A 12,393-nucleotide genomic window follows, 5' to 3' on the forward strand; every position below is an offset into this window, starting at 1 on the left:
GTACGAGCGAGCCAGTTTCTTTCATGCGCCGCTGGATCGTCCTAGGCTTGTCCAAAGCATTGGAACAGTACGTGATAGGCAAACAACCACCCATCTAGTATTAATTTTGGACAAATAGAGATTAAATGTATACAAGATGATGCTCTTTATATCACCAACGAAGGATGAAAGTAGGTCGGCGCATATAGGGCAACTCCATTTGAGTTGTTTCTTCCGGCCCAAGTCCCAGGCGGGGCAGCATAGAAGATGAGGTGATATCGAAATAAAAAGTCCGGTTGAAAACAGACAGATGGGCCGGCCTGTGAGTTTGGTCGAGTGTCACAATGAGAGACGTATTCAGATGGGCAGCTAAACAGAAGCACGAGCCCACTTCATCATCATAAAATAAAGAAAACACGGCCGTCTTTCTTCGTCGCGAGCAGCCGCGACGTGAGATGACCCGGGCGCCATGGCCGACCCCTCGCTCCGTCCGGCAGGCCACGGAGCTCCACGCTGTCCTCACCGCCTCCGGCCGCCTCCTCAACCAGCCCTCCGCCGCGCACCTCCTCAACTCCCTCGCCAGCTGCATTTCCCCCGGCGACCCGCTCCACCTCCGCTACGCGCTCAGCCTGTTCGACCGAATGCCCTGCTCCACCTTCCTCTTCGACACCGCGCTCCGCGCTTGCTTCCGCGCCTCCTCGGGACCTGAGCACCCGTTCCTCCTCTACCGGCGTATGCGCCGGGGGGGCGTGCCCCCCGACGCCTTCACGTTCCACTTCCTCTTCAAGTGCTGCTCCCGCGGCCGCGCGCACGTCCTCCTGTGCCGGATGCTGCACGCCGCGTGCTTCCGTACCATGCTTCCCTCTGCCGTGCCGCTCATCGCGAGCCCTCTCATCCATATGTACGCTGAGCTTGGGCTCCCCGGCGATGCCCGGCGGGCTTTCGACGAGGCCTCTGTGAAGGACGCGGTTGCCTGGACGACGGTCATCAGTGGGCTGGCCAAGACGGGGCTGCTCGATGATGCGCGGCGCCTTCTGGCGCAGGCTCCGGCGAGGAACGTGGTCGCTTGGACTGGTTTGATCTCGGCATACTCGCGTGCTGGCCGGGCCGCTGATGCTGTGGATTGCTTCAACCGCATGCTTTCTGATGGCATTGCGCCGGATGAGGTTACCGTGATTGGCGTGCTCTCGGCATGTGCTCAGCTGAAGGATTTGGATTTTGGATGCTCGCTGCACATGCTGGTTGGGGAGAGGAGGATGTTGGTGAGTGACAGACTTGTAGTTGCGCTCATCGACATGTATGCCAAGTGTGGTAACATTGGCCGTGCAAGGGAGGTTTTTGATGCTTTAGGTAGGGGCCGAGGACCCCAGCCATGGAATGCTATGATTGATGGATACTGCAAGGTAGGCCATGTTGACATTGCACGCTCTCTGTTTGACCAGATGGAGGACCATGACATCATCACATTTAACTCGTTGATCACTGGGTACATCCATGGTGGCCGGCTTAGAGAAGCGCTACTTCTTTTCACAAAGATGAGGAGACATGGTTTGCGTGCTGATAATTTTACCATGGTGGGCCTTCTAACTGCTTCAGCAAGTTTAGGTGCATTGCCACAGGGCAGGGCCTTGCACGCTTGCATTGAGCAGAGGCTGGTGGAAAGAGATGTTTACCTCGGTACTGCACTCTTGGACATGTACATGAAGTGTGGGAGGGTGGAAGAGGCGACTGTTGCTTTCAAACAGATGAGTGTGAGAGATGTTCACACTTGGAGCGCCATGATTGGAGGTCTCGCATTCAATGGGATGGGTATGGCTGCTCTGGAGCACTTCTTCTGGATGAAGTGTGATGGCTTTCATGCCAATTCAGTTACATACATTGCTGTTCTGACTGCATGTAGTCATTCATGCCTACTGGATGAAGGGCGTCTGTACTTCGACGAGATGAGATTGGTGCACAATATACGCCCCCAAATTGAGCACTATGGCTGCATGATAGATTTGCTGGGCCGCAGTGGACTTCTGGATGAAGCTATGGATATTGTGCGGACCATGCCAATGCAGCCAAATGCTGTGATATGGGGCTCCATCTTGAGTGCTTGTAGAGTCCACAAGAATGTTGACCTAGCTCGAAATGCTGCAAATCATCTTCTGAAGCTAGAGCCAGCTGAGGATGCTGTGTATGTCCAGATGTATAACATTTACATTGATTCTAGGCAATGGGAAGATGCATCAAAAATAAGGAGATTGATGGAAGAAAGGGGTGTGAAGAAGACTGCAGGTTACAGCTCGATTGCTGTGGCTGGGCGGGTGCATAAGTTTATAGTTGGTGACCGATCGCATCCACGCATAATGGAGATTATTGTAATGATGGAGGAGATTAGATGCAGGTTAAAGTCAGTAGGATATTCACCTATCACGTCGCAGATAACAGTGGATGTCGATGAGGAAGAGAAAGAACAGGCACTTTTAGCACACAGTGAGAAATTGGCCATTGCATTTGGCCTCATCAGTCTAGCACCAAACCTGCCGGTTCATATCATAAAGAATCTCCGGGTCTGCGAGGACTGCCACTCTGCAATCAAGTTGATCTCAAGGCTTTGGAACCGGGAAATCATTGTTAGAGACCGGAGTCGGTTCCATCACTTCAGGGGTGGAGCATGTTCTTGCAATGATTTTTGGTGATTAACGTTTTGTAAGGCGCTGGTCCTGGTGTAAAGCTTGAAGGATGAGGAAACACTAAACATAATACTATTCCATCTTCAGAGTAGCTTTCAGGTCGTGATTCCCAGTTGCCAAAGGTATCCTCTGTTCTCTTCGATGTGCCATTTAAGTTAGAGTGATTACACATATTCATCTTCTGAGAGCACTGGCTACTTTATCAGGAAAAGGTCAGTTGTGTCACACTGATGAATACCTACCAGTTGGCTCACTGGAAATGAGCTCCTCTTCACATGGTAACATTCATCACACACATAGTCCAGGTGGAGATCGAACTGATGGAAGTGAATGTTATCCATGTTCTTCTCGTGTAATCTGTATGGCTGCCCTTGTTTCCTGATCTGCAGTTCTGTCACTTGTTGCCATGTTAATGAAAAGGCCAGCCCGGTGACTCCAAGGGTAAGTAAGCCGAAGTCAATAGTCTAGGTGGGACATATAGACTACTGAACAGGCCTGCCCAGTAACTCTGGTGGTTTCTTTTCTGTGGCATTTCAGGGTAAAAAATGTAGACAAAGGAGGTGGCACATCCACGGCACCCTGCAGCCATGATTCCATGCTCGACGCTCGGTGAGGCAAAGTGGAATTCCTATGGCTTCCTTTCCCCAAGGTCTGGAATTCACTTTTATGGAGCTACGAAGCACATGATGAAAATGTGCTGGGAAAGAGAGCTGCAAACATGCTGATAGATGCTGGGAGAAGTCAAAAGGAGTGGTACCCAGGAGGAACTAGTCATCATCAATATTATTAAGGTAGAGCTGTGGATCGAACCAAGGCTGGCTAACCCATCGACCATGGTGCAAACCAGCAAGCCCCTGGGTGACTTCTCTAGATGTTGGGGAAACATCCAGACACCATTTTGCAGGTATCAAACTTCTTTTAAGATGTTGTGGACAAGAAAAATAAGTGCTGCAAGGATGAAAGAGATGCCATGTGGGCAAAGAAGCCAATAAGTGAAGGTCAGTGCCCATAGCTTAACCAAGATGAGACCTGTAGTTTAGTGCATGAGATCAAAACCATATCGGCGCCATAGCCGGTTACTCTCTCGAGATGCCATTTCTCCCAACAGCATATCGTGAATCTTCTTGTCATCCTACCGAGCTGGCAAGAATCTGATCCTCGCACAAACCGCATTATTTTTCTTGCTGACCTCTCTTTAATTATTTATATGTCGGGACATGCTCAATGCTAGTTGTATTCTGGATTAGTTTGGGCCTCGAATCTGAGCGGCCTGATCTGAACACGTCACCTGCCAGTCAGACCATTGATTGTTCTGAACCTTGATCATTTCTTCCATGTTTGACTCAGGGATGAGAACTTCACTTGCCTTTATACTTTTAGCCGTCTGTCCCGATCTGGCTTCGCTGAAGTGTGGAGTTTCAACTTTCAACCCTTTAATCTGGTTTCTGTGTTACTGATTCAGGTGCCTGCCTGCCTGACCATTGCAGGAAACTATCGTCTGCTTCAGATTGGGGTGCTTTGAGTTGAGCTGTTGAGGCACAAGTTGAATGGGCTTGGTAGCGCAGGGAAGGGAATCGGATGGAGCATTTCAGTGTGGTGGGGTACAGGGGCCGGTGCAGGAGGATGGATACATCGCAGCATCGCTGGCAAGTCCACTGCAGAAACTGGTGTGTCTGAAACATATATAATGCGCCTTTTGTGTACATATATTTTATTTAGGGAAAGCCTATATTTTGTTCTTCACCAACAATCTGGTTTCTGTTTTACGGTGGTTGGATCGGGCTGATGATCACGGGCCGAATATAGTGTGCATTTGCTTGATTGAACACTACACCGATTATTATTATTTTGACACTGAAACACAGAGGTGTATGTGTTCTACTGCCTATTTGCTGAAAGTACTTGCATATAACTAACCCTAGCAACAGTAACATGCTTGGTCAATCCAAACCCTTTCGATAGTGTTTTCCCACTATTATTTATTTACAGCGATCTATGAGAATCTCCAGCCCACCAAAACTTTCTTTTTCCGGAGTATGTTTGAGGGCACTGTATTTGATAGCAGATTCCGTGCGAAAAGCCTCATCACTAGCAGCAGATTAGGAATCCGGGCCCTCCTCCGGCCCGCTTTCTCCCCATCCAGACCACACCACACCACACCACTTGCTCCGTCGCTCCTCCCCTTTCTTCTTCCCCACCCCCTTTCCGGCCCCCTTTTCCCAGCTCCTCGCATAGCCAACAAGACCGGATCGATCAGCCCGAGCCCCCTGCGACTCCGCCGCCGTGCCGTCTCACCGCCGACGCCTCAGTCCCGCCCCCGCCCCCGCCTCAACGCCCGTCGCCGGTCCCGCTCTTCCTCGCCGGCGGCACGCCGCGCTCCTGCTGTCTACCCCCCACCCCGTCCCAGCCTCTATCCCGCCGTTGGGTTTGAGGTATGAGCTCGTGTCCATCCCACGCTGGCCTTCGTGATTTCTGGGTGCGTCGTCTAGATCCGCCCCGGGTCTCACCCCCAAGCTTGGTTGCTTGTTCGGTTGTTCCTACCAGGGAGAGCGGAAGGGGCCGAGGAAGGGATTAGGGCTGGAGCAGGGAGCGCGCAGGCGGCGACATGTCGGGGGAGGACGTCCGCAAGGTCTCTCGCCAGGACATACAGCTCGTCAGTATCATCATTTCACAACTGACTAACACTACCTCTGCTCTGCTGCATTCTCGTTCATTTTTCTGCTGATTCCTTTCCGTTCAAGCTAGCTGCGGCCTAGGTCAATATATCATGCGCGACATGTGCTATTGCTTGTTGATGCTGAAACGCAAAGTAGCAGGCAACTGATATTTGTTTTTTTTTTGCTTGTGGGTTGGGGAGCTGACTTTTCATGGCTCTTGTTTCGGCATATGTGATAGTTAAAATTAGTAAGTGGTTGCTTGCATGTATCGATGACTCATGTTGCTAGTAACTGCTGGTGCAGGTCCAGAATCTCATCGAGCGCTGTCTCCAGCTGTATATGAACCAGAAAGAAGTGATTGATACCCTCTCCCTTGAGGCCAAGATAGAACCGAGCTTTACTGAACTTGGTAATGGTCTTTACTTTATACGCTCAGAAATATCTTTAGCCTAGTAGCTATGAGCTCCCAGGATTGGTAAACAACATCATAGTTCATATATGTAATTGGACGGATGGCTGAAACCGTGGGCAGTTTCTGGTTTGCACAGAATAAATCAATGCTTTTGGTACAAACCATGTCTCCAGTGTTGCGTCAAGAATTGTTATATGATGGCTAGATAAATCTTCTGTTTTTAAAATAAACCTGGCAGAAAATGTTCAGTTCCCCTCCTTTTGACCTCTCAGAATTCATTAGCATAATTCTGTAACATAATGGAAACATCTTGCAAACCACAATATGTTCTCTTCATTTGTGCCTCCTTATGTATTTATGCCAACAGAAATATTTCCTAGTTCCCATTTGTGCCTTGAAATTGTGCAACTTGACGACACAACATAAGCACTAGCAGAATGCTTGTGTAGATGTAGAAGATTCAGTTGATAGGCTCATAATGTGGACTTTGTTGGCAAATAACACAAACAAGACATCATGTATTCATGTTCAACATCCCAATTGTTTGAAGATTGATTTGCATGAGCTGCTTTGTGCTGAAGGTTTACCAGTGGACTGTAGCTCCATTAGCATGATAACAGACCTACTAAGTAGCGTACATGTGAAAATGTTTGAACATGTTAAGTGGAACTGGCATGGATAAAATTCCCCGAACTTCATGAGCATTCTCTTTCATCCCTCCAAAATATTAAATCTCATTCTATCTCGTAAGTCCTCAAACTTATGGCATCAGTTCACCTGGGTCCCTGTACTCTCGAAGTGCACTTCAATGCCCCTAATGTGGAATAATTTGCTAATTAGCCATCCCAATCCCACTTCTGTGTCTTCTTTTGTCAATGTGACTCACCTGGTGAAAGATATAGCGCCCATGTTTTTTGCAAAGTTGCTGAAAACCCTTCTGGCCTACATAAAGGTCATCAAAGCCTTCTCTTTGACCCCGTTCTGTGTTGGAGCTTTAGTTTGACTTAGGTGAGTGAATCAAAGACTGTTTCCTTAACCACCAATAGGCAGCACACCTGGTTTATTAGGACCACTCATTTAAAATGTTCAGGAAATCGCTAACTGGTAACTGCTCGGCCGGCTGGCATGTAGGGGTTTAATAGGTGAATCAGCCAGTTATGCTGATAAATCAGTAAATCGGCTACTTGGTGGCCCACTGAACAGGGATTAATTGGCCAGTTAACTGATCTGTCAGCGAATATTTTGTACACCGCTCATTTTCATTACAATTGCTAGTGAAGTTTGAGTGGAAATACAACATTCAGTTTTAGTAAAGATAGATCATTAAGTAATTGGTAACATATAGCCTGTTTGTGGAACACAAGTCACAAAATATGAATCATAGCATCAACTTTGTAAGTTCTAACAAGCTGCCCGTGACTTTCTGAACTGGCAATAGGATTTTGTTACTGAAAATGCATGTGTAACTACCAAGCAGTGGGACACAAAGCTCCATATCAATCTAATACTTAAAAATATTTGCCAAGCCAATTATGGGCATAGTTTTTATGCCGTAGTGAATCTTGTGGTGACCGACTTTGCTCATAACTCTTAACACTTATGGCATATGACGAGGCGACATCATAGACATGTCCTGACTTTGTGTGGTAGCAAATTAGATCACTACATAGAAAAACCTAACTTTATATGACAAGTTGATAACAAGTTAATTCACTAATTGAGTTGTACATGACTATACCTTGTTGTTGGCCATGTAGCACACACTGTCTTCTTTCCACTTGCACCACTAAAGTATATGCTAAATGTGTTCAGTTCACAACTCTACATGGCAATTAGCAATGAGCAAGATTAAATAAGCAGAGAAGATGCACTGCACTAGCCACTGCCCACAGATATACTAGCAGTACATGTGGATTGCAATGAGCAAGATTAAATAATCAAAGGCAGTAAGATTAAAGTATGCACTGTATTTCTACATATATATTAGTCACAACATGTACAGAACAGAAGAGCTTTGCAGAAAAAGAAACAGAGCATATCCCAGCAGAGGAGGAGGGCATCACAGCATAGGGGAAGAAGAGAGACGGGGAGGAAGAGGCAGGAAGAAGACAGGGGAGGAGGAGGAGGGAGGGCTAGCTTACCTCGCCGGAGTTGGCGCTGAAGCTGGCTGGAGAGGTGTGCTGCACCTGCATCGATCTGTGGATCAGTGGATGGGGATGGAAGGAGGTGGCGCTGATGCTCGCCTCCGTCCTGGAGCTGGGCGGAGAAGTGACAGACGGGAAGACACGCCTCCGACCTGGAACTGGGCGGAACTGGATGGGGGATGGTGGAAATAGATGTGCGGGCCGCCACAGCAAGGTCAGAGAGAAGCCCAATGGCCGATTCTCTCTCTCTCTCTCTCTCTCTCTCTCTCTCTCTGGCCAGAGAGAAGGATGATTCCCTGCCATCCTGGCTATTTCTCGTACCTGGCTGCTATTTCCCTCCCACCCCTGCTTCCACTTTCCATGCACTCTGCTCGTGTCGTCGGAAATCGCATAAGACGACTCCAACCTCGCCACTTTGATTGCAAATAGACACCATGCCTCTGTGGCGGACGCCACAGGCATGTTTTGTTGCGAGGGTCACCGTCTTGGCCTTGACAGGCACCACACCGGTATTATCCTTGTTATGGTGACGAGATGGGATGCCATAATACTATGATTATGGGTGGTATGTAACTGTATATCGCAGTTCTGCTGTATAAAACAAAACGAACTTCTGTAGTTTTGAATGTGTTGGTGCAACCTTCGATTGCACATGTTTGGCATGAAATCGCCTCATTGGTCCGTTAAGGACATGATTTATGGCACACCAGGGACCTAATATGCACTTTGGGGGTACACGAACCTAGACGAACCACCCCACAACTTCAAGGATCCCCTCGTATATTGCACCCTTCGTAGAAATGTGTGTTTCTTCTGTTGTTATTCTCCTTAATGTTTTGTTCTTACTCTGTTCTTTCCAGTTTGGCAAAAACTTGAGGAAGAGAACCGTGAATTTTTTAAGGCATACTATTTGAGGCTGATGCTTAAGAATCAAATAACGGCCTTCAACAAGCTTCTTGAGGATCAGTTCCAGCTTATGAACAAAGACTATTCTTCAGGGATCCCTTCTATGCCTCTTACTAATGGCTCCAACTCCACAACATGTAAGACATTTTTTTCCTCCCAGCTTTAGAGCTTTCTGTGGTGTCTCTTTGTCTTTATCTGGTGTGATAATGTAATTCTCTCTCACCATTTAAGTAATGTAGAAACAAGTGGAAAGTAGTCTCTAACTTACTCAAGAAGTTTATGTTTACTTTGTCAAAGTGGTATTGCTGCTCAAGAGGGCTATGTTTGTTGCCTCTGCTTTCCATGTTGTATTGACTTGCTGATCAATAACATTTTAACATGGTCTGCTATTTTCCTTGTTTCAGTGAAGCAAAACTTGTGCTTTTTACCAGAGTCTGGTCCCATATCTGCAATGCCAAATGGTGTGATGCGCAATGGAAGTTCAGGTGGTTTAGTAAATGGAACATCATCTGGTGATCATTCAATTTATGGTGGTAAAGACATTCATGGTCCTCATAGTAGCATGGATGCTTCAACCAACGTGCTACCAGCCCAAAATGCATCTGCTCTGCTGTATGGTGCAGATAATAATGGTACAACAATAAAGACAGAGTCAAGCTATTCGAGCAACGCTGATTTTGCTTTCTGTGGGAACGCTTTCCTTGAATCATGCCAATCAATTGGCGATGCCTCGGGTGGTTCCTTTAGCAGCTCAGATTTGAACGGGCAACCACTGAATGATGCACTTTTGGATATGGAGTCATCGTCATTTGGCTTCTTGAGCCAGATTCCCCGGAATTTCAGTTTTTCAGACTTAACAGAGGGGTTCAATCAAAATACAGGTACATTAATAGGAGAGAGTTTTCCATTGCTTTGTTTTTTTAGTACCTTTTCACCTAAAGTCTATTGGCTGTATACATTATTTGTTTACCATTTTGTTGTCTGCAGAAGTATTAGAGAATTATGGCAGGTCGCCATTTCTCTCATCTGAGCCAAATAACTTCTCAGATTCTACAGGTGGAGAACATACAGGTAATCCATTTTCGTCCAGTCTTCTTTTCCAGAGCCAGCCATGAGTTATATTAGCGCATGCCACCACCTCCACTGTAATTACTTCTTTTTTTTTTCGAAAATTGAGAGGCCCCGGGTCCTCTTGCATTAGTTTGGTGCCTGCGACTGTCTGTGCATGCTTGATGTGTATTTTTCAGTTATTATACATGCTGTGGGTGCATGTTAGCAGTGTGCTATTACAGCTATTAGACACTTCTTATGAGAGAACTAATTTAATCAACTGAAGTTCTTCTCCCTTGTATTTTCTTATGCTGTGTCTGCAGGCTGAGCAGCTACCCACCTTTTTGTACATATTCATGGAGAACTTGAGCAACTTTCATGCTAGCCTTTTCCCTTATCAGTTCCGATGTCTTGTAATGTAGAGTATGGGATGAGTTGTAACTTGATCAAAAGATGCAGCAGATCTGGCCCCCGGTCGCTTGCCGAAGGTATTGTAGTTGTGCCCTGCCTTGTACATTGGTGTTGTGCTGTAAGATCAGCATTAGTAGCTGTGATGTTAAATTTGCTGGGTTAATGGGTTATGTTCTTGTCTGGCATGTACAACAGAAGTTTATTAATTTCAAGTGAATGCTGACGAGAGAGTTTGATTTGTGATGGCTATGGTCAGGAACTTAGCATGAACATACATCAGTTTCATATATGCGCCACATCGGAATCTCGGTGCGAAAACACGCATGAATATGTTGCAAACAGGCACTAGAGAGACATAGAGAAACTTTTTATTTTTGCTTAATATCCTAATACACTGCAAACAATTTCTTGACACGAACAGTGTCTTACATCTCAACAAGGGGAAGAAAAACAGCGGGAATTGTGATTCTAACAGATTGTTCTTCCGTCGAAGCCGTGGTTATGATAGAATCGATACATGTATCAGTGGCATGGAGAACAACATCAAGCCAGCGCTTGAAGGAAAACATCATCTCCAGGTAGGTAGGTAGGTATGTACTCGTCAGACAGCAATTCAGTTGTCTCGGAAAATTCAGAAGCCTTTGAGCTTGCCGGTGAGTCCGGCCAGCTCCACCCATTTCTCCAGCGCCGTCGCTGACGATACGAACGCCGACTTGGACGAGTTGATGTCGCTCTTGCTCACTACAACAAGAACGGAAAGCGAGATGATCACCATTTCCTAATTCTTCCAGTGCTAGAGCGAAGAACTGATGAAGAAGTACATACCTGATGTGAATAAGGAGGACAGCGAGGAGTTGAAGCTGTCCACTGCACTCTTCTCCTCGGTGCTTGAGCTGAACTGTTGCGCACATACAGTGATAGAAATCAGTTGGAATTGCAGTCAAAACAGTTCTGTGTGCAAGTATCTGTGTTTTTGTTACAAGGGTTTTGCCTTGGAGAAAGCTGCATTGACGTTCTGCACCCACGGCGCGTCGGAGGCGGGGCCGAGGACGTCGCCGGCGGCGGCGAGGTCGTCCTTGTCAATGGCCTGCCCCACCTTGCTCAGCTTGTACACCAGGTCCTGCAAGTACCCTGTGGTTAAGGATTAATTGCTAGTATTATGAGTACTAATTCGTAGAGCATTGATCAGATGGTTATTACATGCAGCTAAGCTATTAGTGTGTTTAGTAACCACAAGCTGACCGACCTGTCTCGGCGGCGGAGGAGTTGATGATCCCCTGCTTCTGGAGCCGTTTCTTCTTGTCCTCCTTGACGCGCTCCAGCAGCTCCAGGTCGTCGTCGGCCTCCAGGATGGCGGCCCGCGCGGCGCCGCCGGCGGAGGAGGAGCCGGCCAGCGCGAGCGCGGCCAGCAGGCACGACGCGATGCCCCGGCGCCTCCCGACGACGGCGGCGTCGCGCCGGCCATCCTGGCCTGCGCTCTTCGCCACGGCCACCGCTCTCGACGAGGCGGGTTTCTTGGCGGTAGGATGCAGCAGCACGGGGACGTCCTGAGCCGGCAAAGGCTTGGACGCCGCGGCCCCGCCGCACCCGGCGAGCGTCCACGCCTCGGTGACCATGGGAACCATACGATCGACGGAGAGAGCGCTTGGCTCGCTCAGGAGGTTGGTGAGGAACTGCGGCCGGCGTCGTGTGGGGAAATCGGAATGCGGAATGAGATGGTCGAATGGGATGGAAGTGCGTGTCCCTCCCCTTATCCTCGCTATATCTCGCCGCGATCGTCACAGCCACAGACGGGTTAGCCTCAGTCGTCGGCCGCGCCAGTGTGGGCAGGGAGACGCTTTGAGACACGTACTACGTGCGTGGGCTGTGACCTCTCGCGGACGACGAACGAACCCCCTTGGCCGCGTCGGGTGCGCGCGGCAGCCGGGGCACCAGCCGCCTCCGCGCCGCGCGTACGTAGGTCACGTCCCGCACACGCGCACATCGGCGCGTGCACAGGCGGAGCGCGCAGCAGATACGAAGGACAATGTTAAACATTGGGAACAGAGGGTACGGAGGGTACCTCGCATGATTATTTTCTTTGTGGTGGAATTAGCCCACCAAAGTTCAAGTGCTAGGCTTAGCATTGATGCTTGCATTTTACTGAATTTATTTTA

At 48.2% G+C, this 12,393-nt stretch overlaps 3 protein-coding genes across 6 annotated transcripts; 2 read left to right on the forward strand and 1 right to left on the reverse strand.

The window, feature by feature from the left end:
• Positions 1-385: 385 nt before the first annotated feature.
• On the forward strand, positions 386-3,655 carry LOC123171589 (putative pentatricopeptide repeat-containing protein At5g40405). Of its 3 annotated transcripts, XM_044589039.1 has the most exons (4): positions 386-2,779; positions 2,864-2,962; positions 3,047-3,098; positions 3,195-3,655. In XM_044589039.1, the coding sequence occupies exon 1, from the start codon at positions 435-437 to the stop codon at positions 2,661-2,663; it is 2,229 nt and encodes a 742-aa protein (XP_044444974.1). In that variant the 5' UTR covers positions 386-434; the 3' UTR covers positions 2,664-2,779; positions 2,864-2,962; positions 3,047-3,098; positions 3,195-3,655. The 3 variants fall into 3 exon arrangements, with proteins under 3 accessions (XP_044444974.1, XP_044444975.1, XP_044444973.1); XM_044589040.1 differs by having other exon boundaries at positions 386-2,962; XM_044589038.1 differs by having other exon boundaries at positions 2,864-3,098.
• A 1,161-nt stretch (positions 3,656-4,816) lies between these two features.
• LOC123171590 (uncharacterized) lies at positions 4,817-10,480 on the forward strand. 2 transcript variants are annotated; one of them, XM_044589041.1, is made up of 7 exons: positions 4,817-5,089; positions 5,202-5,310; positions 5,618-5,723; positions 8,731-8,913; positions 9,181-9,657; positions 9,764-9,847; positions 10,150-10,480. In XM_044589041.1, exons 2-7 carry the CDS (start codon positions 5,263-5,265, stop codon positions 10,152-10,154), a joined length of 903 nt encoding a protein of 300 aa, XP_044444976.1. In that variant the 5' UTR covers positions 4,817-5,089; positions 5,202-5,262; the 3' UTR covers positions 10,155-10,480. The 2 variants fall into 2 exon arrangements, with proteins under 2 accessions (XP_044444976.1, XP_044444978.1); XM_044589043.1 differs by having other exon boundaries at positions 5,202-5,286.
• Positions 10,481-10,593: 113 nt separating this feature from the next.
• On the reverse strand, positions 10,594-12,093 carry LOC123171591 (thylakoid lumenal 16.5 kDa protein, chloroplastic). The gene is made up of 4 exons (XM_044589044.1): positions 11,484-12,093; positions 11,229-11,368; positions 11,063-11,135; positions 10,594-10,978 (listed from the first exon to the last, which is right to left on the reverse strand). The coding sequence occupies exons 1-4, from the start codon at positions 11,860-11,862 to the stop codon at positions 10,869-10,871; spliced, it is 702 nt and encodes a 233-aa protein (XP_044444979.1). The 5' UTR covers positions 11,863-12,093; the 3' UTR covers positions 10,594-10,868.
• Positions 12,094-12,393: the final 300 nt, after the last annotated feature.

This window comes from Triticum aestivum, chromosome 7D, assembly GCF_018294505.1.
Source record: "Triticum aestivum cultivar Chinese Spring chromosome 7D, IWGSC CS RefSeq v2.1, whole genome shotgun sequence".
NCBI classification, from domain to species: domain Eukaryota; kingdom Viridiplantae; phylum Streptophyta; class Magnoliopsida; order Poales; family Poaceae; genus Triticum; species Triticum aestivum.